Source organism: Salvelinus alpinus, chromosome 2, assembly GCF_045679555.1.
Source record: "Salvelinus alpinus chromosome 2, SLU_Salpinus.1, whole genome shotgun sequence".
NCBI classification, from domain to species: Eukaryota; Metazoa; Chordata; class Actinopteri; order Salmoniformes; family Salmonidae; genus Salvelinus; species Salvelinus alpinus.
The window spans coordinates 22,575,799-22,601,808 of record NC_092087.1 but is presented as its reverse complement, the minus strand read 5'-3'; the positions used below and the strand labels follow the sequence as shown (position 1 = coordinate 22,601,808).

General features: G+C 41.6%; 1 protein-coding gene across 1 annotated transcript; it reads right to left on the bottom strand.

Annotated features, from left to right (window-relative positions):
• Positions 1-8,959: 8,959 nt before the first annotated feature.
• LOC139556781 (protein snail homolog Sna-like) lies at positions 8,960-13,494 on the bottom strand. The gene is made up of 3 exons (XM_071370940.1): positions 13,230-13,494; positions 12,162-12,674; positions 8,960-10,399 (listed from the first exon to the last, which is right to left on the bottom strand). Exons 1-3 carry the CDS (start codon positions 13,303-13,305, stop codon positions 10,212-10,214), a joined length of 777 nt encoding a protein of 258 aa, XP_071227041.1. The 5' UTR covers positions 13,306-13,494; the 3' UTR covers positions 8,960-10,211.
• Positions 13,495-26,010: the final 12,516 nt, after the last annotated feature.

The following is a 26,010-nucleotide window of genomic DNA, read 5'->3' as shown; positions in this document are numbered from 1 at the left end:
ACAGGCCTACCTATGCAAGGTTCATTTCACTATCCCCTCCGTTAGGGAGAGCGTGTCCCCACACTTCACCAACTCCCTCAGGCATGCACACCTCTCCTATGTCCCCCAAGGCACCATCCCACTGCAGCAATTTTTGAGAATGGCAACAGTGTAATGCCCCTTGTAAGTCTCAAACTCAGGTATCCCAGCCCATAGGCAGACCTGCTAACCACTGCTCAAATAAGGGTCGTAACAATCCACCTAGGCCTACCTAGGCAAGGTTCGTTACAATAGGTTTTCAGCAGGTTCTTTGAGACCTCAAAGCTGGAGGAAGAGTTTTGATTCAATTGCATCAGGTAAAGAATGGAAAGCTACATGAGATTAAAAAAACAATAATTTCAGTTCCTTGCATGTGGAATTACTTCATCCTTAGATCACCAATGTAAACTTTATATCAATAACATTGGTTAGAACAATACTGTCTTTGTAGTGGATGTGAATCTCCCCAGTGGAGGCTGAGGAGGAAGGGGAGGACCATCCTCCTCAGTGAATTTCATAAAATATTAATAGTGAAACGTTAAAAAAGTTATCATTTTTAGATAAAACTATATTAAATATGTTCATATCACAAAATAATTGATTAAACACTGTTTTGAAATTAAGATCTACAGTAGTCTCAGCAGCACTCTGTAGGGTAGCACCATGGTGTAGCAGGAGGATAGGTAGCTTCTGTTCTCCTCTGGGTACATAGACTTCAATACAAAACCTAAGAGGTTCATGGTTCTCACTAAAGGTCGACCGAATAATCGGCATGGCCGATTAATTAGGGCCGATTTCAAGTTTTCCTAACAATCGGTAATCAGCATTTTTGGACGCCGATTATGGCCGATTACATTGCATTCCACGAAGAAACTGAGTGGCAGGCTGACCACCTGTTACACTAGTGCAGCAAGGAGCCAAGGTAAGTTGCTAGCTAGCATTAAACTTATCTTCTACAAAACAATCAATCTTCACATAATCACTAGTTATTACTAGTGATTATGCTACTATTACTAGGTTAACTAGCTTGTCCTGCGTTGCATATAATCAATGCCTGTTAATTTATCATCGAATCACAGCCTACTTCACCAAAGGAGAGATGATTTATGCTCATTCACGTAAAAAGCGTAATCATTGCACGAATGTACCTAACCATGAACATCAATGCCTTTCTTAAAATCAATACACAGAAGTATACTTTTTTAAACCTGCATATTTAGTTAAAAGAAATTAATGTTAGCAGGCAATATTAACTAGGGAAATTGTGTCACTTCTCTTGCGTTCATTGCATGCAGAGTCAAGGTATATGCAACAGTTTGGGCCGCCTGGCTCATTGCGAACTAATTTGCCAGAACTTTACATGATTATGACATAACATTGAAGGTTGTGCAATGTAACCTCAATATTTAGACTTGGGGTTGCCGCCCGTTTCATAAAATACGGAACGGTTCCGCATTTCACTGAAAGAATAAACGTTTTGTTTTCGAAATGATAGTTTCCAGATTTGACCATATTAATGGCCAACTGCTTGCATTTCTGTGTTTATTATATTATAATTAAGTCTATGATTTGATAGAGCAGTCTGACTGAGCGTTTGCCAGCAGCTCTTAGAAATGCTTGCTTCACAGCGCTGTTTATGACTTCAAGCCTATCAACTCCTGAGATTAGGCTGGCAATACTAAAGTGCCTATTAGAATATCTAATAGTCAAAGTTATATGAAATACTAATGGTATAGAGAGAAATAGTTGACGCGTCATAATTCCTATAATAACTACAACCTAAAATTTCTTAACTGGGAATATTGAACCACCAGCTTTTATATGTTCTCATGTTCTGAGCAAGGTACTTAAACTTGAGCTTTTTTAACATGGCACATATTGCACATTTACTTTCTTCTCCAACACTGTGTTTTTGCATTATTTAAACCAAATTGAGCATGTTTCATTATTTATTTGAGACTAAATAGATTTGATGTATTATTAAGTTAAAATAAAAGTGTTCGTTGTTCATTCAGTATTGTTGTAATTGTCATTATTACAAATATATATAAATATAAAATAAAAAATAAAAATTGTCAGATTAATCGGTATCGCCTTTTTTTGGTCCTCCAATAACCGGTATCGGTATCGGCGTTGAAAAATAATAAATCGGTCGACCTCTACTTCTCACCCCCTTCCATAGACTTACACAGCAACTATGACAATTTCTGGAAGACATCCAGCAACCTATCAGAGCTCTTGCAGCATGAACTGACATGTTCCCCACCCAATCAAAGTATCAGATAATGAATCTAGTGCTGAAATCATAAGCTACAACTAGCTAGCACTGCAGTGCAGTGCATAAAATGTGGTGAGTAGTGTTTATTTTATTTAACATTTATTTAACTAGTGTACTCAAAGAGAAAGACAATAACTTAACAGTTTTTAACATATTAATTTCTTCCAAAATTAAGGAGAAGCAAGAGAGAGAGAGAGCTATATGTGGTTTAATTTTTTAACTTTCACTTTCACTTAGCTAGCAAATGCAACTAGCTAGTTTAGCCTACTCAAACACCCGGCTCAAACAGAGAGAGATGCTATTTATAAAATAAAAAAATCACCTTTATTTAACCAGGTAAGCCAGTTGAGAACAAGTTCTCATTTACAACTGCGACCTGGCCAAGATAAAGCAAAGCAGTGCGACACAAACAACAACACAGAGTTACACATGGAATAAACAAGCGTACAGTCAATAACACAATAGAAAAAAAGAAAGTCTATATACAGTGTGTGCAAATGGTGTGAGGAGGTAGGCAATAAATAGGCCATAGTAGCGAAGTAATTACAATTTAGCAGATTAACACTGGAGTGATAAATGAGCAGATGATGACGTGCAAGTAGAGATACTGGTGTGCAAAAGAGCAGAAAAGTAAATAAAAACAATATGGGGATGAGGTAGGTAGATTGGGTGGGCTATTTACAGATGTTATGTTAGGTAGCTGGCTATGGCTATGGCTATCCAACACTGGAAGTCTTCCAAGTCAAGGTAAGCCTTTGGTTTTATTAATTTATTGTCATCGGGGCCCACCAGTGTAACTGCTAAACTGCTTGCTGCCGACTGTACACTGTACTTCATGATTGTAGCGGGTTTACTAATGCGTTAATTCTAGTAGTTCTAGTTGGCTATGATGTGACAATGATGTAGGCTGTGTGTAGCAGTTAGCAGTAATGATATGAAGGTTTGACATGGAAAGGTTTTTTGTGTGGTCACAGACAGCTGATGTGTTGTGCACTAAAGGCCTCCACTGTAAGGAATTGGTGGAGTTAGGTCAAGATCCCTTGTTTCCTGTCCTGGCATAAAGGCTGGGTTTATTTTTCCCAGAGTGGGACGGGACACCCCTCCTCCCCAATCCCCAGTGTGAGGCAATGCCCAGGAGGGATAGAAGGAGAGAGGGAGATCCGTCCTTCCACCTCTCCCCCTCTCCTTGCTTCTCACTGGCACCGAGTCCTCAGCAACACATGTCTCTGATCAAGTGCAGCCTGCGTCATCAGTTAGTAAACTCCAGGCTCCAGGAAAACCAACAGAGAGCACATTCATTCCCGGCGACCCTGTGACTGAGTGTGTGATTCATTACTGTTTAATATGCACTCTATTCACCCCAACAACTCGACCACCTCTCCAATCCTGTCCTCAGGCAGACTCCAAACCCTGATGAAATCCATCATTAGACATACTTGTGGTGTTACTGTTGTTGGGTTCTTTATTTACCAGATGCAGTTGTCCATGGCCTATTTGCAGACAGAGAATTAGCAGTATAGGTGAGTTTGTTGGTGTGAGCTTCCTCTTCACAGGCAACATACAAAGAGGAGACCATTATTTTCTGTACGATAGGAGGGTTGGCGAGTATACACTACCACGCAAAAGTTTGGACACACCTACTCATTCCAGGGTTTTTCTTTATTTTTACTATTTACTATTTTCTACATTATAGAATAATAGTGAAGACATCAAAACTATGAAATAACACAAATAGAATCATGTAGTAACCAAAAAAAAAAGTTAAACAAATCTAAATATATTTTATATTTGAGATTATTCAAAGTAGCCACCCTTTGCCTTGATGACAGATTTGCACACTCTTGGCATTCTCTCAACCAGCTTCATGAGGTAGTCACCTGGAATGCATTTCAATTAACAGGTGAGTCTTGAAGGTTAGGCGTCTCGCTAGTGGGACAACTTCCGGTGAAACTGGAGGGTGCACAATTCAAATAAATAATCATAAAAATTATGGATTTTAAACATTTAGGTACATACAGGTGTCTTATATCAGTTGAAAGCTTAAATTCTTGTTAATCTAACTGCACTGTCTGATTTACAGTAGGCTTTACAGCGTAATCATGCCATGCGATTGTTTGAGGACGGCGCCCAACATCTGTAACGCACGTCATCGGGAGAAGGAGAAGAGGACCAAGGTGCAGCGTGGTAAGTGTTCATATTATTTAATAAAATACGCAACACTTGACAAAACAACAAACACGACAAACGAACAGTCCTGAAAGGTGAAACAAACACTAAACAGGAAACAACTACCCACAAACACAGGTGGGAACAGGCTACCTAAGTATGATTCTCAATCAGAGACAACGATAGACAGCTACCTCTGATTGAGAACCATACCAGGCCAAACACACAGAAATACAAAACAAGGACAACATAGAACACCAGACATAGAATGCCCACCCAAACTCACGCCCTGACCAACCAAAATAGAGACATAAAAAGGATCTCTACGGTCAGGGCGTGACAACATCAAAATATTTTTCCACCGGCACAGGTTTCATAAATTCACAAATAGCGATTAAATATTCACTTACTTTTTGAAAATCTTCCTCTGATTTGTCATCCAAAGGGTCCCAGCTATAACACGTAGTGTCGTTTTGTTAGATAAAATCCTTCTTTATATCCCAAAAAGTCTGTTTAGTTGGCGCCATTGATTTGAGTAATCCACTCGTTCAACATGCCAAGATAGGAATCCGAAAATCTACCCCTAAACTTTGTTTCAAAAGGTCTAAATATGTTTCTATTTAATCCTCAGATACCCTAAAATATAACTAAACTATAATATTTCATACTGAAAGAAGTATGTTCAATAGGAAACCGATATTAGCAGGTGCGCATTGTCTTCATGGCCTGCGCACACATGAATTTCCAAGCAGATGTCCTTGTACTAAAACTCATTATTCTTACTCGTTTTGGAAGAAACAAGCATGAAACCTTAAACAAAGACTACTGACACCCAGTGGAAGTCTTAGGAATTGCATACTGGGAGCTAGATTGAACTATTTCCCTATATGTTCCATTGTAAGAGCATGGGATTTGTGACAAGTATGGGCATTGTGACAAGTATGGGTGGTATACAGAAGATAGCACTATTCAGTGAAATACCAAGTCCATATCATGGCAAGAACAGCTCAAATAATCAAAGAGAAATGACAGTCCATCATTACTTTAATACATGAAGTTCAGTCGATGCGTAAAATTTCAAGAACTTAGCAGTCGCAAAACCATCAAGCGCTGTCAAAGAACGCACATCTGCACAGTTTCACATTGCACATCCCTCTCTCATTTTAAGGACCTGTGCCAATCATTCTGACAACCCATTCATCTGTAAAGCAGCACACTGTCTTAAACCATAACAACGTACAGTACGACGAACAGCACTTCGTACCATACATAACAGCTATGATGAAACTGGCACTCACGAGAACCGCCACAGGAACGGAAGACACAGAGTTACCTCTGCTAAAATAAGGGTTAAATACAAAATTCAATACCTCTGCTGCAGAGGATTATTTCATTAGAGTTACCTGCACCTCAGATTGCAGCCCAAATAAATGCTTCACAGTGTTCAAGTAACAGTCACATCTCAACATCAACTGTTCAGAGGAGACTGTGTGAATCAGGCCTTCACGGTCAAATTTCTACAAAGAAAGCACTACTAAAGGACCACAATAATAATAAGAAACTTGCTTGGGCCAAAAAACACAAGCAATGGACATTAGACCAGTGGAAATCTGTCCTTTGGTCTGATGAGTCCAAATTTGAGATTTTTGGTTCCAACCACTGTGTCTTTGTGAGACGCAGAGTAGATGAACGGATGATCTCTGCATTTGTGGTTTCAACTGTGAAGCATGGAGGAGGAGGTTTCATGGTGTGGGTGTGCTTTACTGTTGACACTGTCTGTGATTTATTTAGAATTCAAGGCACACGAGCATGTCTACCACAGCATTTTTGCAGCAATACGCCATCCCATCTGGTTTGCGCTTAGTGGGAGTATCATTTGTTTTTCAACAGGACAATGACCCAAAACACACCTCAAGGCTGTGTAAGGGCTATTTGACCAAGGAGAGTGATGGAGTGCTGCATCAGATGACCTGGCCTCCACAATCACCTGATCTCAACCCAATTGAGATGATTTGGGATGAGTTGGACCGCAGGGTGAAGGAAAAGCAGCCTACAAATGCTCAGCAGACTGTAGGAAAAGTATTCCTCATGAAGCTGGTTGAGAGAATGCCAAGAGTGTGCAAAGCTGTCATCAAGGCAAAGGGTGGCTACTTTGAAGAATCTAAAATCTAAAATCTATTTTGATTTGTTTAACACTTTTTGGTTTACTACATGATTCCATATGTGTTATTTCATAGTTTTGATGTCTTCACTATTATTCTACAATGTAGAAAATAGTAAAACTAAATAAAAACATTTGAATGAGTAGGTGTGTCCTTACTTTTAACTGGTACTGTACATGGGGTGAGAGGTGCTTAGTTAGCTATTCAAGGGGAGATTGCAAGTAAAACACACCCCAATTTATTACAAAGACTATCAACATAAACCTAGTTGCACTTAACATTTCTCCTGACAATTTACTTTGTTGTTGAGTTTATATTTCTTGGCATGGCACACATTGAAAAAACAATGTAACTGCTCCCTGAAATCAGCATACTGCACTGCCATGTTGGGAAACATGCAGAGTAGAGAACCACAGACAGGGACTGGCACCTGAAGGAAAGCCCCGTAGGAATCCACAAGTTTAGAACTCAGCAGCACTCAGTGTAAAGCTGCGGGTCGGCAGCGGTGTGGCCGGGGAGAGCTACCCCCAGGCCTTCTGTATCATCGGTGCAGGATGAGTCGTGTTTATGGGAGGCTGACAGCTCCTTCCTGTATCCCAGGCCCTGAGCCCTCTGTGAGCCCTGGCTGCTGCTGCACTGAAGGCCGCTCTCTCTCTCCCCCCTGACTGGGACTGGGACTGGGCCTGGGAGCGGGCGTGGGTGGGAGCAGTGGGGGGGATGGGATTTGGTGCAGTGGCAGTAAGCAGTGAGGGTTAGCACTTTAGCCCCTCGGCTCCTAGCCTGTCTTTTTTTTGGGTGAAGTAGGCCAATGTAAACTCCCATTTCCTGCCGGCCTGTCTCTGAGGGGGAGAGATGATCCTCCTGTGAAGAGAGAGAGGGCTGCTTCTCTGCAGGGACACTTCACACTAACACACATACATATACATAAATAGATATACAACCAAGAGACAGAGAGAGAGTGAGAGAGAGAGAGAAATACACAAACACAGTGGGGCTCTGGAATGTTAAACACATGCTTTATGGCATAAATAGCAGCCACTTTTGGTAAATTACAGTGAGTGTTCTGGCACTAGGAAGCGCGCAGCAGGAAAAAGTTCTCCGATTTCAGAACCAGGCATTCTACACTCCCAAAGGAAGAGTAGTGTCATGTACTGTTTTCATTTATCAAAATGTTTTGAAATATATACAGTACCTCTGAGTGTTGTGAAGGTTATGATATTGTGGGATTTAAAATGGTAGCTTGTGTTTAAATGGTTCTACATAAACTTTGTGGCAAAGATCAGATTAAACTACAGAGACATGATTCATACAACAGAAAGAGTGATTCCAATGTAGTATTAAGAAGTTTTGACTAACTAGAGAGCATAATCCGACTTAAACCGTTACTCACTTCAACTTGCCATGCTGTGTGATTTTATTTGCAGAGCTGACACCCTCGCCTGAGAACATGTTAAAAATGTACAGCATAAAACTGCTCTCAATTCATTCCAAGCAGATGGAACTTAAAAGGCCTGCTGTACAAGAACATCCAGGTCAAAGGTGCAATGGAAACAACCAAATGACTCAGAACCATAAATCCACCTTCCAGACCTCTCACTCCATATAGGACTCTTTGTTAGTACACAGCTGTATGACCAAATGTCTAGCGCTCTTCTTTCTAACAACTACCCAGACCCAGTGGTTAGCATGTGTCATGTGATTCACTAAACAGACTAAAACTCGCAACAGAAGTCTTATCTCCAGCTCTGTGAATATTTCCCTGACTGTTTAAGAAGCGTGTGGCTAGCTTCTCCAGCTGACAGAGGCTGAGTGGAACAGTTTACCTCACCTTCTGCCACAGCCCACGCACCCTCACTGCTCTGTGACCAGACCTGATCACTCAGAAAACCATGGGAACTTGGACTCTCCTGGCTACACAGACTCTGACTCACTGTCTGGGCTACAGAGTAGGAGACTTAACTCCCTCAAAACAAGGAAATATAGACCTGGAACAAGGTTAAATAAGATGAATGTTGGCCAACAAATCTACTCTCTCTTTCACACATTTGCGCACAGTGTTTAAACAGTGGCTGCAGGAGGCGAGTGACAGGTGGAGACATTGAGCAGGTGCATGCAGTTGTACCTGTCCATCACTCAGTGTGTTCACCTGCCTCTCTCTTAACGTCACAATGTCCAACTCAAACTGCTCATCCACAACCAACACACTACATTTACAGTTGCTGAAAGAGAGCCATATCCTAATTAACAGTCTCTAACCAAACATGCACATATCTGGCTGTTGTATAAGCAGTGTTAACTCAGACAAAAAAGAATCTAATTTTAAAAGTAACAACACTTTTTTTTACATAAATTACTTTATTGAATGTAAATCCATCAGCTATGAAATATTTGAAATAGAAGTGAAAGACAAACAAACACAGTAAAACATTGAAATAAGACTACATACAATCTGAACATTGCACTGTAAAACACCACCATATAAGGTTTAGGATTTGTTTATCCATCTCTGTACAGCCAGGGCTGTGATACCGTGCCTCTATGAGACATTTTATTTGGCCCCCCCTTCTGAGTGTTTGATGCATAATATTAATACACTTAGTCAACATTTAAAAAAAACTACTACCAGTTGAGGTAAGAAGGCACGGCACATCTTTGGTTTAAAATAATACATTTCATAAAACAAGTTTATATCTTACAAAAATGGTGGTTCTCTATACCATTGTCGAGAACAATGGGAATAATTAACACTGTGGTAACCTGGAGTGCATGGCTTAGATTTTCATTCAGGAATTTAAACAACATTGAAGGAGCAAAGCTTCCATGAGGAATGACAACAGAAACAAATGGCTTTATCCTATTTCGGAAACACATCAGATTACAGTGGGGCTTGGTGTGGTCAAAATAACGGCTTAAGACAAACCCACTGGAGACAAAAGCATACAAAGGGACCAATGGACTCCATCCTCTTTGTGATGATGACATACTTCCTCTTTCTAGGGGCGGTGGAAGTCACCTGTTATCGGCCCAGTAGAGGTCAGGGCCAGAGCACCTGTTAGCACCCTGTCTATCTACACCACTCTACCAGCGACAGCTGTGTGTGTATGTCATGCTGAGAGATGTATCCCACCCACGCACCCTTACATCTCTCAGCAGCTGTGTCTGTGTCTAGGCCATGATGATCCGGAGCTGGCCTGGCCAACACCGAGGCTGGGCTAGACTCAAAAGTACACGGGCACACTAACCCCCATGAGTATACAATATGTATGAGGAAAAACAATGTTGGGACTGGAAGAATGGCAGGATTACAGAGTTCAGAACATCTACCAGATTTAGCTTGCAATGGGAGGAGTTTGAAAATTTGAGGAGTTCCTTAAATTTGATTGAAACAGAGAAACTGAGATGGCTATGGAAGTTGCATTCAAAGAGATGAGTCAGGGTCAACTTCCTCTTCTACTAGTAAATGGTGGATCTATGGTCTCTGTTGGCAGATTGGTTCAGGCTCCTCTGGTCTTGCTTATGGTATGGGTCTGTAGATGCCCCCACCGCCCTGAGGTCCCTCTGGAGATAACTGCCTGGCTCATTCCTGCTCAAGCTGTGGAGGAGGAGCAGCAGCTGGCTGCACTGTGTTTCTGGAGGAGGGACATGCGGCTGAAGGTACGGGAACACACGCCACATTGGTACTTCTTCACCTCAGCGTGGGTCTGCAGGTGCGCCCGCAGGTTGGAGCGGTCAGCAAAGGCACGGTTACAGTGTTGGCAGGAGAACGGGCGTTCACCTAAGGAGGAGATTGTAGGAGGAGCATGGGTTAGAGATGCATGACACTAACTGTGACTTTAAGGACCACACACACACCGCACCGAATGTTGATCTGCTGTTCATTTGTGTGGTGTGTTTTAGGGACCATCTGCTGATGTACGTCTGACTACTGACATTGTCGCACAATTCTACATGAAGACAGACACAGCCGGCACTCTGTTCAGAGGTGCTAAGTACTCTCGGCCCGCAAACGCTATTGGTGTGTCCGAGCCTTTAAGCCTCTGTCTGTATCTCTGAACCTTGGCTTTGATTAGCAATAAAGGGCAAACTTTTCTCCCCCACACAATAATATCAATTTGGCTGTCTCGGGCTCAGCAGAGTTGTTCATTAACACCTTAGTGAATCACCCTCAAAGCTCATTTAAAGGATAATGATGAATCTGGTGTCAGGCTGGGTGAATCACGACCACACTTGAATTAACATGATTAAATCAGTGCCAAATTAGATTACTACTTTCAAGTTGCTGCTGGTGGTAAGTGGGCAGTTTGATAGCTGAGAGCTTCCTTATGCTCTTTGTCCCCTTCATCACAAGATAATCCTGCATTCTGTTGTCTCAAACAGTAGCCAATGATACGATCATTCTCAGTGAGTCATTGTTAGGGCACCCAAGTGGTGCAGAGGTCTAAGGCACTGCATCTAAGTGCTAGAGGTGTCACTACAGTCCCTGGTTTCATTTCAGGCTGTATCACATCCGGCCGTGATTGGGAGTCCCATAGGGCGGTGCACAATTGGCCCAGCGTTGTCCGGGTTTTGCCGGGGTAGGCTGTCATTATAAATAAGATTTTGTTTTTAACTGACGCCTAGTTAAATAATAGATACAATAAAATAAAATAAAATAAATGCAGTAAGGTAGAGCCACAATAGAGCCCCACAGTGGAGGTGTCATAATACCCATAAAACCTAGAGGTCAAACAGGGAAATGGTTCCAATTGGTTTTCAACCATACATTTTTCCCATAGGGGATTTTAGAAACGCTTAAAATACGGTCTGCGTTTAGTGTAGGCTTACCCTGGTGTGACGTTTTGATAACCATGTAAATCTTTCTCGGACAAGGTGACTTTCATCAATATATTCGGCTCTATTCACTCTCAGAGTTTCGAAAATGCTAACTAGCATCAAAGTAGACATCATGCAAGACAACAAATCCCTGCAAGCTCCTGCACGTCATCTCTAGCTGGCACCTTTGCTAACAGGTACATTTAAAGAAATGTAACCAATATATTAATTACTACATTTATCTAACATTAGATAGTTAATCCAGAGATTATTACCTTTTCCTCAACTTCGCAGTCTTGTCCAGATCCACATGGTATTTGTATATCTTTATAATAGCCACATTAGCAGCTAATTAGCATTTGTTGGGGGTAAACAGAGGTGAATATTGATAAAAGTCACCTTGTTCTAGAAAGATTTACACGGTTATCAAAATGTCATGCCAGGGTAAGCCTACACGAAACACATCCCTTATTTTAAGTGTTTCTAAAATCCCCTATGGGAAAAATGAATTGTGGGAAAAAAACGATTGGAACTATTTCCAAACTATTTATGGGTACTATGACTCATACTGTGGTACTCTATGAGTGATCAATGACCAACGAGCCCACAGGGCTTCTTCATGTGCTCATGTCTACCACTACACTGTAATGATGATCCAATCAACTGAGTAACCAAACCTCCCTTCCACCAAAGTCATACCAAATGGCAAGTGTAGGAGTTCTTACCAGTGTGTGTGCGAATGTGGCCGCGCAGCAGCCAGGGCCTGGAGAAGGCTTTCCCGCAGGTGGGGCAGACACAGGGTAGCGTGTGTGAGCGAATGTGCATCTTCAGAGCCCCCAGGCTGGTGTACTCTTTAGGACAGTGCTTGCAGAAGAAGGCTGGCCTTGCTGCAGTGACTGGGGCCACTCTCTCATCCTCGTTCGGGGCCCCATGACTCTTGGTGCTGGTGCGTTTGGGGCGCTGAGGGGGGTGGTAGGTGTCTGTGGGTTCGGGGCTGGGGGGGTCAGAGGTGCGCCCCTCGTCCTCCTCCCCACTGCTACTGGCACTGCTGCTGAGGCTGGAGGGGGAGCTGAGGTCCAGGGGTCCAGGGGTGGGAGAGGCATCAGTGGGGAATGTGGGGACGTAGAGGGCTGGAAGGAAGCTCACGTCCCATACCAGTCCCGCTGTGTAACAGGTGGTAGCTGAGTTGTTGTCCCCTGCTGGAAGCTCAGCTAGTGGGTACCTCTCCAGTGAGGTGGCTGAGGGATGAGGAAAAGGGTTAGAATACAGAGGTACATTTACAGCACTGTTGTCAGATACTAAGATGTTTTCATCATGTACATACGATTAATGTAACTGGAACGACACAACACAATAAAAAATATATGATGAAATTTGGATAGGCAACATATTTTCAACTTGTAAAGCAACAACTGCCACTGTCAAGTTTCTCCAGAGCATTTTACACACACAAAAAAAATAAGTTTCAGCAAAGATGAGATTTCATGGGCCATTTCCTCCCACATATTTACATGGGGTAGAAACATGAATGGTAGCTCTGTACAGTTTAGGGGGAACTTTTATAATGGGCCTTACTTGAAAACTGAGAGAGTATAATTTATTAAGGTTGCCAACATGGAGAAGGTTGTAATGGAAACAGTTGTAAAAACTTAAGATCATAAAATAAAACATATTTCCAGAGGTTTATTGTAAGGAACACTTAATAGAGAAAACAGGTGTCTCCTATTCTGTAATATTTTATACATGTATGTATTCAGCTTCATACAAGGAATAAATAAAGTAAAGCTACTCACCATTTTGACACTCCAATTCACTGTAGTTGGGTTTTTTGTTGGCGAAATACTTTTTGACCAAGAAAGACCGAGGCATTTTTCCACTTTGCGAAATATGTGCGCAAAATATCCACTGGTTCAAACTGTGGAAATAGGCAGACGTCTAGGACTTAGATCCACATGAGAATAGCGGTATATAGAAATAATAAAAGATTACTGAAACGTATAGTCCACCAGTTTGTCTGAACTTGTTCAACTGTGGACCACTGTGTGACTGTCTCCAAAATGCTGCTCTCTCTTCTGCTGAAATACTCTGACACAGGCAATGGGGGTGTGCTCGCCCCGAGGGCACACCCCACCTACATATGAGCGCAGGAAGCGACACTCGCTAACCCATACCTAAACAAAAACATGTGCCCCAAAAGCGATAACAATGGCCATCTATCAAATTGACCTGCATACAACACACATCAATGCAATAGTCTTGACCATTCCGATTAAGCAAATTAAACTCTTGAGGGCAATAGCGCGCTTCCATAAACAGATTGACCCATTTGGAGACGTGCATGGAGACAATTGCGCAAACGTGTCAGATCACTAAACAGCTCATTTATTCGACTTCAAGACAATAATGATTGTTCTTTAAGACGCCAGTATGTCTGAACAGGAGAATGATGGTTTGACTGCTGTGTATGTCGATTCTATCAATAGGTCCATAGGCCTACAGTCCAACTGAATAGGCCACATAGGGCGAGACAGTCCTTTTTTATTGTTTTCTTCAGCATGATCAACGTGCAACATTTGGATAAGGGACATCTTATTCAGATACGATAAATGATTTAAGTATTGTGGGATTAATACTTGGCAAGCGTTTATTATGTCAAGAAAAATCTACCTGGTCTCAGAGTATTTCGTATTATTATTTAAATAAATCTGGAATTTGCTAAATGTATAATATGTTACACATTTTTGTTGTATGTTTTACGAATTTGCCAAACGTTCAATATGTTACGAATTCTCAAAACATATGATATGTTATGAATTCTAGCTAGGTGGCTAGGAATTCGGTTTAGGGGTTAGGGTTAAGTTTAGGAGTTAGGTTAAAGGGTTGGGGTTAGGGGAAGGGTTAGCTAAAAGGGTTAAGTTTAGGGTTAGATGAAGTGTTAGCTAAAAGGGTTGAGGTTAGGGTTAGGGGAGGGTTAGCTAACATGCTATGTCGTTCCAAATTAGCAAAAAAAAAAGTATATGTAGTTGAAAAGTTGATGAGATTCAAACTCGCAACCTTTGGGTTGGCAGGCATTTCCATTTAACATCTGACCAACCACCATACGTAAACAACCCACCCAATTGACCTACCTCATCCCCTTACTGTTTTTATTTATTTATTTTTCTGCTCTTTTGCACACCAGTATCTCTACTTGCTCATGATCATCTGATGATTTATCACTCCAGTGTTAATCTGCTAAATTGTAATTATTCGCTCCTATGGCCTATTTATTGCCTACCTCATGCCTTTTGCACACAATGTATATAGACTCATTTTGGTTTTTTTCCTACTGTGTTATTGATTTGTTTATTGTTTACTCCATGTGTAACTCTGTGTTGTTGTCTGTTCACACTGCTATGCTTTATCTTGGCCAGGCCGCAGTTGTAAATGAGAACTTGTTCTCAACTAGCCTACCTGGTTAAATAAAGGTGAAATAAATAAATAAAAAATAAAAAAAATACTTCAGTTTCTCCCTTAAGTAACCATCTCTCTTATGTAACCATACCAAACGTAACATATCATACTAAACAGAGTGTCTTGGATTTACATACAGAATCATACGAAATGCTCTGAGACCATGTTGAGAAAAATAGGTCCGAATTACAGTTGCCAACAGTGCCTAGGTTACTCCTGGTATGTCATGGCGCCACCCATTGGGAAGAAATAGTAGCTGAAACAAGTTCAATAGCAGCATGTTTCAGTTCGATAAGTACACACAAGATGGCGCTATGTCACACATATTCGAAGAGTGGTTGGCATTGAGTCACCTGCAAAAGCAGACAAGTTTGAAATCAATGAAATCCAGTTAATTTCCTGCATTTCCATTGGGCATGCAACCTATTTATCATGAACAATTTTCAAGTCAGATTTACAAATAAGCAGCCTGGTATAGAAGTCCACTACAGAAATCTAGAGAGGACATATGAATAAATAAAACAAATCACTAGTTTTTTCTAGATCAATAAATATGTTTTGTGATCACAACATAACAAAAGTTGTTTTGTCAAGATCACAATAAAATTTTCTCATGATCAAGACATAACAAAAGTTGGTGTGTGGAAATCAAGAGATAAACTCTATGTAACAGTGTTGCTTCTGCCCACCTCATCGCTCCTACCTGGGCTCAAACCAGGGATTGTCTGCACACATCAACAACTGCCTCCCACGAAGCATCTTTACCTATCGCTCCACAAAAGTCTTGGCCCTTGTGGAGCAAGGGATACAACTACTTCAAGGTCTCAGAGCGAGTGACGTCACGGATTGAAACGCTATTAGCACACACCCCGCCTACTAGCAGGCCATTTCATACGGTTACATATAAATAGGAGTGGCAGTATTGATGATAGGCTGCAGAGCCCAGGGTGGATCAACACATTCATTTTTATTAGAGATTAACCCAGGCAGAAATTGTATTATGTCTGTCAGTTGTAGATGGCTTCCAGTTTTGTCTCCAATACAATTCAAATATAAAGACATGTTTTGAAATGGATTGAATGTGTAATGTTCAGTGCAAGAAAAGTTAACATTGAGGTCTGTGGTTGCAGACTACCAAGGAAAGTTTACGAGACTACCAATAAAAGTTTATTTTAATATCTTTAATAATTTTAACAGGGAGGTTGGCCTGTCAATAGCAGCAAAAACACAGTCACAAACAACAATTAACAAGCAGTAGAAAAAAATAAAACTAGTAAAACGGGTAAAGTGACATTTCATGAAGGCTGCAGTCTATTTGTCATTTCAGCCACAAATGGTGGGCAAAGTATTGTGGTGCTGAAGGACAGATCTACATAAGTCCAGCGAGGACACATGAATAAAAGTAAAATGCCTCTTCTTATTACAACTTATTTTTCTCATGATCCCTACATGACAAAGTTGTTTTGTCAAGATATACTTTTCTGGTATATCTAGACTTCCGTAGTACATCATCTTTGTGTCTGTTATTTGCTTTTGAAAGTAGCCTATTCGGTATGTTACTCAATGGATGAGATAGGGAGAATGACTCACAGCGGTATCAGCCTGTAGTAGGTCTATGCTATGAGTTCTGCTACATAAATTTGAAATAAACCAGGACAAAGTCAGGGGGGAAGGAGAATTAAACAAAATGTTGTGTACAAGTGCAATGCCTGCATAAAGCCTACTGTATATGTAACAGTTTAGCTTCCATCCCTCTCCTCGCCCCTACCTGGGCTCAAACCAGGGACACTCTGCACACATCAACAACAGCCACCCTCGAAGCATCGTTACTCATCGCGCCACAAAAGCCGCAGCCCTTGCAGAGCAAGGGGAACAACTACTTCAAGGTCTCAGAGCGAGTGACGTCACCGACTGAAACACTATTAGCGCGCACCACCGCTAACTATTTCCCATCGGTTACACTCACCTCCCTTTTGACCTTCTCCTTTTCCACAGCAACCAGGGTCACGGCACCAATGTAACAGTTTAGCTTCCGTCCCTCTCCTCACCTCTACCTGGGCTCGAACCAGGGACACTCTGCACACATCGACAACAGCCACCCTCAAAGCATCGTTACCCATCGCGCCACAAAAGTCGCAGCCCTTGCAGAGCAAGGGGAACAACTACTTCAAGGTCTCAGAAGAAGTGACGTCACCAATTGAAACGCTATTAGCGGACACCCTGCTAGTTAGCCATTTCACATCGGTTACATATATACTTTCACACAATAGGCCTATTGTATAAAAATATATTTTAGACTCAGTCAAAAAGAAACATTACATAATATTTTGTTTGTAAAAAAAAAATGGATTAACAACAGGTGTAAGAGGGAGAGAGTGGGAGAGAGAGTGAGAGGGGGGAGAGAGAGGGAGAGAGAGGGAGAGGGGGGGGGTCCCTGGTATTAATGTGTTTACTTAGTAAAGGCACAGCTTGTCCTTGGCACCTGCTCTCTGCAGAGCCAGAGACACTGCTGGGTGATGCCTCCTTGTAGGGATGCACAAGAGGCTGCTAAATGTCATGTTATCCAAAAGGATACCAAGACGTAGGCCTACGTTTACTTAATCCTTATGATCACCCTAAAATCCCCTGTGTGTGTGTGTGTGTGTGTGTGTGTGTGTGTGTGTGTGTGTGTGTGTGTGTGTGTGTGTGTGTGTGTGTGTGTGTGTGTGTGTGTGTGTGTGTGTGTGTGTGTGTGTGTGTGTGTGTGTGTGTGTGTGTGTGTGTGTGTGTGTGTGTCTGTGTGTCTGTGTGTGTGTGCGTGCAGGGCCAGTTTGATGCAGGGGCTTACCAAGGCTGAAGCCCCTGGGCCCAGGCCTGTGGGAGGCCCAAGAGGAAACCCCTCCCCCCAAAAAGAAAATATGTACTGTATGTATTATATATGTAGTATATATTTAGTATTTTTTTTACTGTATCTACCAATGAGTGTAGACAGCCTGCTGCTGCCGCTCTGCAAATCATCAGATTGGGGAGGAGAGGAGGTAGGTGGCCCACGTGGGTAACCGGGGGGCCCTGCCTTGATTGGGTAACTGATGAAATGAATACAAAATAAAAAATAAACTGCATAATAAATAAATGTGAATTGTCAATTGTGTGAGTCAGGGGCTGGGCCCTTTAGTAGCCTACTGTACCCCATGATATACAGTCCCAGTCAAAAGTTTGGACACACCTACTCATTCGAGGGTTTTTCTTTATTTTTACTATTTTCTACATTGTAGAATAATAGTGAAGACATCAAAACGATGAAATAACAAATATGGAATCATGTAGTAACCAAAAAGATGTTAAACAAATCAAAATATATTTTATATTTTACATTCTTCAGAGTAGCTACCCTTTGCCTTGATGACAGCTTTGCACACCCTTGGCATTCTCTCAACCAGATTCATGAGGTAGTCACCTGGAATGCATTTCAACTAACCTTATTAACTTCTTGACGCTAGGGGTCAGATTATTATTATATATTTTTTTAAATAACGTTCCCAAGGTAAACAGACTATTTCTCAGGTCCAGATCGTAGAATATGCATATAATTTACAGATTAGGATAGAAAACACTCCAAAGTTTCTAAAACTGTCAAAATATTGTCTGTGAGTATAACAAAACTGATTTTGCAGGCGAAAACCTGAGGAAATCTAACCCGGAAGTGATTTTCTTTTTTAAAATCTGTGTTTCATTTCCCGTCTTTCTTCCATTTAAAAGGGTATCATCCAGATTCCTTTTCCAATGGCTTCCTCAGGCTGTGACAAGGCTTTAGACATAGTTTCAGGCTTTTATTTTAAAAATTAGCGAGATTTTAAAAACTAGTCAGGAACTTTGATTAGTTCCTGCGCGCGAGAGGGGTAGCTCTCCATTTTCTTTCTCTCTTTTATTGAATAGGTTACGGTCCGGTTGAAATATTATCGATTATGTATGTTAAAAACAACCTGAGGATTGATTATAAAAAACATTTGACATGTTTCTACGAACATTACGGACATTTTTTGGAATTTTCGTCGAACGGAACGAGGCTGTGGTTTTCTGAACATAACGCGCAACCCAAATGGCGTTTTTTTGTTATAAAAGTAATATTTATCGAACAAAAATAACATTTATTGTGTAACTGGGAGTCTCGTGAGTGCAAACATCCGAAGATTATCAAAGGAAAGCGATCAATTTTATTGCTTTTCTGACTTTCGTGACCATGCTAATTTGGGGCTAGCTGTTCTAGCATTGATTGATACACTCACAAAAGCTTGGATTGCTTTCGCTGTAAAGCATATTTTCAAAATCTGACACGATAGGTGGATTAACAACAAGCTAAGCTGTGTTTTGGTATATTTCACTTGTGATTGCATGATTATAAATATTTTTTGTAATATTTGGCGCCCTGCAATTCAGCGGTTGTTTAGGAAAATGATCCCGCTAAAGGGATCCGTAGCGCCAAGAAGTTTACCAGCATGGCTACCACAGCATTCTGCAGCAAAATGCCATCCCATCTGGTTTGCGCTTAGTGGGACTATCATTTGTTTTTCAACAGGACAATGACCCAACACACCTCAAGGTTATGTAAGGGTTATTTGACCAATAAGGAGAGTGATGGAGTGCTGCATCAGATGACTTGGCCACAACCCAATTGAGATGGTTTGTGATGAGTTGGACCGCAGAGTGAAGGAAAAGCAGCCAACAAGTGCTCAGCATATGTGGGAACTCCTTCAAGACTGTTGGAAAAGCATTCCAGGTGCAGCTGGTTGAGAGAATTCCAAGAGTGTCAAGGCAAAGGGTAGCTACTTTGAAGAATGTAAAATATAAAATATTTTTGATTTGTTTAACACTTTTTTGGTTACTACATGATTCCATATGTGTTATTTCATAGTTTTGATGTCTTTACTATTATTCTACAATGTGGAAAAAAGTACAAATAAGAAAAACCCTTGAATGAGTAGGTGTGTCCAAACTTTTGACTGGTACTGTATAAATATATACTGCATACAGTTGAAGTCGGAAGTTTACATTCACTTAGGTTGGAGTCATTAAAAAAAGTTTTTCAACTACTCCACAAATTTCTTGTTAACAAACTATAGTTTTACTTTGTGCATGACACAAGTAATTTTTCCAACAATTGTTTACAGACAGATTTCACTGTATCACAATTCCAGTGGGTCAGAAGTTTACATACACTAAGTTGACTGTGCCTTTAAACAGCGTGGAAAATTCTTGAAAATTATGTCATGGCTTTGGAAGCTTCTGATAGGCTAATTGACATCATTTGAGTCAATTGGAGGTGTAACTGTGGATGTATTTCAAGGCCTACCTTCAAACTCACTGCCTCTTCGCTTGACATCATGGGGAAATAAAAACAAATCAGCCAAGACCTCAGAAAAATAATTGGAGACCTCCACAAGTCTGGTTCATCCTTGGGAGCAATGTCCAAACACCTGAAGGTACCACGTTCATCTGTACAAACAATAGTACGCAAGTATAAACACCATGAAACCACGCAGCCGTCATACCGCTCAGGAAGGAGACGCGTTCTGTCTCCTAGAGATGAACGTACTTTGGTGCGAAAAATACAAATCAATCCCAGAACAACAGCAAAGGACCTTGTGAAAATGCTGGAGGAAACAGGTACAAAAGTATCTATATCCACTGTAAAACGAGTCCTATATCGACATAACCTGAAAGGCTGCTCAGCAAGGAAGAAGCCACGGCTCCAAAACCGCCATAAAAAAGCTAGACTACTGTTTGCAACTGCACATGGGGACAAAGATCGTACTTTTTGGAAAAATGTCCTCTGTACTGATGAAACAAAAGTAGAATTGATTGGCCATAATGACCATCGTTATGTTTGGAGGAAAAAGGGGGAGGCTTGCAAGCCGAACAACACCATCCCAGCCGTGAAGCACGGGGGTGGCAGCATCATGTTGTGGGGGTGCTTTGCTGCAGGAGGGACTGGTGCACTTCACAAAATAGATGGCAACATGAGGAAGTAAAATTATGTGGATATATTGAAGCAACATCTCAAGACATCAGTTAGGAAGTTAATGCTTGGTCGCAAATGGGTCTTCCAAATGGACAATGACCTCAATCATACTTCCAAAGTTGTGGCAAAATGGCTTAAGGACAACAAAATCAAGGTATTGGAGTGGCCATCACAAAGCTCTGACCTCAATCCCATAGAAAATTTGCGGGCAGAACTGAAAAAGGTGTGTGCGAGCAAGGAGGCCTACAAACCTGAGTCAGTTACACCAGCTCTGTCAGGAGGAATGGGCCAAAATACACCAAACATATTGTGGGAAGCTTGTGGAAGGCAATCCGAAACATTTGACCTAAATTAAACAATTTAAAGGCAATGCTACCAAATACTAATATAGTGTATGTAAACCTCTGACCCACTGGGAATGTGATGAAAGAAATAAAAGCTGAAATAAATCATTCTCTCTACTATTATTCTTACATTTCACATTCTGAAAATGAAGTGGTGATCCTAACTGACCTAAGTTGGGGAACTTTTACTAGGATTAAATGTCAGGAATTGTGAAAAACTGAGTTTAAATGTATTTGGCTAAGGTGTATGTAAACTTCCAACTTCAACTGTATATGTTTCCTCCTAATATTCACTTCATTGGCCTGGGCTATTGTTTGTTTGAATTGATCTCAATTTGTCAGTCAGAGTTGGCACTCATGTCTTTTGTGTAGTATTAAAACAAATGCAGCTGTCTTCTGTCATGTAAATGACTTAGAATTGCATGAAATGCTTTTTTAAAAGAGTGATTTTTTTTCGAACCCTGCAACAACAAAAAATCTCCATGTGTGGAAATCCTAAAAACGCTCAACTGTAGCCTACACCACATGGCAAACGTTATTATGGCTTTATTGTAAATGCTCTATTTCTCTTTTTTACCACGCATTGAATTGCATTTTAGTGCACGGATTTGTTTACAGAAAATGATGGTGTGCCTGGAAGAGAAAAAAAACAAAGGCTATGATTTCTTAATCTGGCGCTGTGTGTGTGTGTGTGTGTGTGTGTGTGTGTGTGTGTGTGTGTGTGTGTGTGTGTGTGTGTGTGTGTGTGTGTGTGTGTGTGTGTGTGTGTGTGTGTGTGTGTGTGTGTTTGTGTGTGTGTGTGACACAATGGAGGCTCCTCAGAGGAGGCCAAACCCTGCTCAGTGAATTTCATAAAAATAGTGAAACATTTCAAAAGTTATAATTTTTAGATAAAACTATGCTAAACATATTCACGTAACCAAATAATTGATTAAACACACCGTTATGTAATGAAGATCTACAGTAGCCTCAACCGCACTCTGTAGGGTAGCACCGTGGTGTTCCTGTCCTCTGTGTACATTGACATCAATACAAAACCTAGGAGGCTTGAGGTTCCCACCCCCTTCCATAGACTTACACAGTAATTATGACAACTTCCAGAGGACGTCCTCCATCCTATCAGAGCTCTTGCAGCATGAACTGACATGTTATCCACCCAATCAAAGGATCAGAGAATAAATCTTGTACTGAAAGCATAAGCTACAGCTAGCTATCACTGCACTGCGGTGCATAAAATGTGGTGAGTAGTTGACACAAAGAGAGAGAAAGACAATAGTTGAACAGTTTTGAACAACTTAATTTCTTAAAAAATTAAGAAGCAAGAGAGGGATATTTGGTTGTATTTTTTTCACTTACTGCCTACCTCCTCACGCCATTTGCACACACTGTATATAGACAAAAAAAAAATTATATTGTGTTATTGACTGTACGCTTGTTTATTCCATGTGTAACTCTGTGTTGTTGTTTGTGTCGCACTGCTTTGCTTTATCTTGGCCAGGTAGCAGTTGTAAATGAGAACTTGTTCTCAACTAGCCTACCTGGTTAAATAAAGGATCATTATTTTTTTTATTTTTTTTTAACTTTCACTTACTTAGCTAGCGAATGCTTCTTGCTAGTTAGCCTACTCAAACACCTGGCTCAAACAGAGAGGGATGATATGTTAGTTAGCTGGCTATCCAACACTGGAACTCTTCCAAGTCAAGGTAAGCTTTTGGTTTTATTAATTTAATGGCACCAGGGCCCACCAGTGTAACTACTAAACTGCTTGCTGACTGTACACTGTACTGCATGATTGTAGCGGTTTACTAACACTTTAGTTCTAGTAGCTATGTTGACTAAGATGCTAGCTAACATGATGACAACGATGTAGGCTGTGTGTAGCGGTTTGAAGATTTGGCTTGGAAAGGTTTTTTCGCCTGGTCACAGACAGCTAATGTATTGTGCACTGAAGTCTGCCCACTATCGTAGGGAAAATGTGAGAGGAGGAGAGCGCGTAGATGTGAGAAGGAATTATACAATTATAAAAGGGATCATGCTGTTTGTATGTGGCTGCTATGAAAGTGAACTGTGTTTGCGTGTGATCAGGGGTGTATTCATTCCGCCGATTCTGTTGAAAAACTTTTCTTCAACGGAAGCAAACGGGGATAAACATACCTGAATTTGTCCAATAAAAACTCTTGTTTGCAACTGTTGGACTAATGATTACACCCTAGATCAGCTCAATGCAGGCAAGAGTGTGCAAGGCGGTATTGAATGTATCTGTCACCTTAATTACTCAAATTTCTCTCTACCTGTTTACGTCGTAAACTTATAGGCTAGGTTGTGGCAACCTCATGATGGGTATAGGGAAAATTAAAGTAGCACGTAGTAGCCTACACCTATCGATGTTACATTGAGCTGGGTGAATGGAATATGAATGCTAGTCATCCAATATGCTGTAATAGAAATAAGGCCATGCTCATTAAAAACATTTTGGCCTCCCTCATCTTAAATGGCACCGACCGCCACTGGTGTGTGTGTGTGTGTGTGTGTGTGTACGCCTACTGAGAAAGTCACCCAGACTTTGCTGTGACAAAATGAAAGAAAAACATTGACACCAATTGACAGAGTTGCTGCAAAACTGCATCCGAGTGTCTTTGATTGTGGAACTATTTTTGTTTAAAATATAACCAATTAACATCTGACTGTTGAGCAATGCTGACTGTGTAAGTAGAATACTAGCATCTAACTGTAATCATGGAAACATGATTCAATTCAATCGACCTATAGAAACAATACAAAATATTTATCTAGACCTATATACACTGCTCAAAAAAATAAAGGGAACACTAAAATAACACATCCTAGAACTGAATGAATTAAATATTCTTATTCTTACATAGTTGAATGTGCTGACAACAAAATCACACAAAAATTATCAATGGAAATCAAATTTATCAACCCATGGAGGTGTGGATTGGGAGTCACACTCAAAATTAAAGTGGAAAACCACACTACAGGCTGATCCAACTTTGATGTAATGTCCTTAAAACAAGTCAAAATGAGGCTCAGTAGTGTGTGTGGCCTCCACGTGCCTGTATGACCTCCCTACAACGCCTGGGCATGCTCCTGATGAGGTGGCGGATGGTCTCCTGAGGCATCTCCTCCCAGACCTGGACTAAAGCATCCGCCAACTCCTGGACAGTCTGTGGTGCAACGTGGTGTTGGTGGATGGAGCGAGACATGATGTCCCAGATGTGCTCAATTGGATTCAGTTCTGGGGAACGGGCGGGCCAGTCCATAGCATCAATGCCTTCCTCTTGCAGGAACTGCTGACACACTCCAGCCACATGAGGTCTAGCATTGTCTTGCATTAGGAGGAACCCAGGGCCAACCGCACCAGCATATGGTCTCACAAGGGGTCTGAGGATCTCATCTCGGTACCTAATGGCAGTCAGGCTACCTCTGGCGAGCACATGGAGGGCTGTGCGGCCCCCCAAAGAAATGCCACCCCACACCATGACTGACCCACCGCCAACCGGTCATGCTGGAGGATGTTGCAGGCAGCAGAAGGTTCTCCACGGCGTCTCCAGACTCTGTCACGTCTGTCACGTGCTCAGTGTGAACCTGCTTTCATCTGTGAAGAGCACAGGGCGCCAGTGGCGAATTTGCCAATCTTGGTGTTCTCTGGCAAATGCCAAACGTCCTGCACGGTGTTGGGCTGTAAGCACAACCCCCACCTGTGGACGTCGGGCCCTCATACCACCCTCATGGAGTCTGTTTTTGACCGTTTGAGCAGACACATGCACATTTGTGGCCTGCTGGAGGTCATTTGCAGGGCTCTGGCAGTGCTCCTCCTGCTCAAAGGCGGAGGTAGCGGTCCTGCTGCTGGGTTGTTGCCCTCCTACGGCCTCCTCCACGTCTCCTGATGTACTGGCCTGTCTCCTGGTAGCGCCTCCATGCTCTGGACACTACGCTGACAGACACAGCAAACCTTCTTGCCACAGCTCGCATTGATGTGCCATCCTGGATGAGCTGCATTACCTGAGCCACTTGTGTGGGTTGTAGACTCCGTCTCATGCTACCACTAGAGTGAAAGCACCGCCAGCATTCAAAAGTGACCAAAACATCAGCCAGGAAGCATAGGAACTGAGAAGCGGTCTGTGGTCACCACCTGCAGAACCACTCCTTTATTGGGGGTGTCTTGCTAATTGCCTATAATTTCCACCTGTTGTCTATTCCATTTGCACAACAGCATGTGAAATTTATTGTCAATCAGTGTTGCTTCCTAAGTGGACAGTTTGATTTCACAGAAGTGTGATTGACTTGGAGTTACATTGTGTTGTTTAAGTGTTCCCTTTATTTTTTTGAGCAGTGTATAAAACCAATATGAGTTCAGCTAACAAAAAGGGGCCATATACTGACACTGCACTTATCTGACATCTACATAAGGTGTGTTCATAAATTCACTCTAGAGTTCCTGAGGGCGCTCAGAGTGCGTTGGTAAATTCAGAGCTTTATCAGATTGTCCTTTCATAAATTCAGAGCGCACACTGGAAGCTCTGGCCAAGGAGTAAGTAGGGTTGATCCGAGCTTTCTGACCTCACAATGGCACTCGAGCACCCAAGCAAACTGGCTAAAGTTGGCTAGTTACTTCCAGACACAAATGAGAGAACGCCTCATTTCACTCGCCCTAGTTATGCTGTGTACATGTTATCTAGAGCGTTGGTGACTGTAACAATGTAAGTACATTTACTGACACAGGTCATTTTCAAGGGTTTTGCACGTTCGTAAATTCCT

Bases quoted from the DNA above. Each gene is read 5' to 3' on its own strand.
- LOC139556781 (XM_071370940.1), bottom strand. From the start codon at position 13,305: ATGCCTCGGTCTTTCTTGGTCAAAAAGTATTTCGCCAACAAAAAACCC. The intron at 12,675-13,229 runs GTGAGTAGCTTT...CTCATCCCTCAG, and splicing joins TGAATTGGAGTGTCAAAATG to CCACCTCACTGGAGAGGTAC. The intron at 10,400-12,161 runs GTAAGAACTCCT...TCTCCTCCTTAG, and splicing joins CCACATTCGCACACACACTG to GTGAACGCCCGTTCTCCTGC.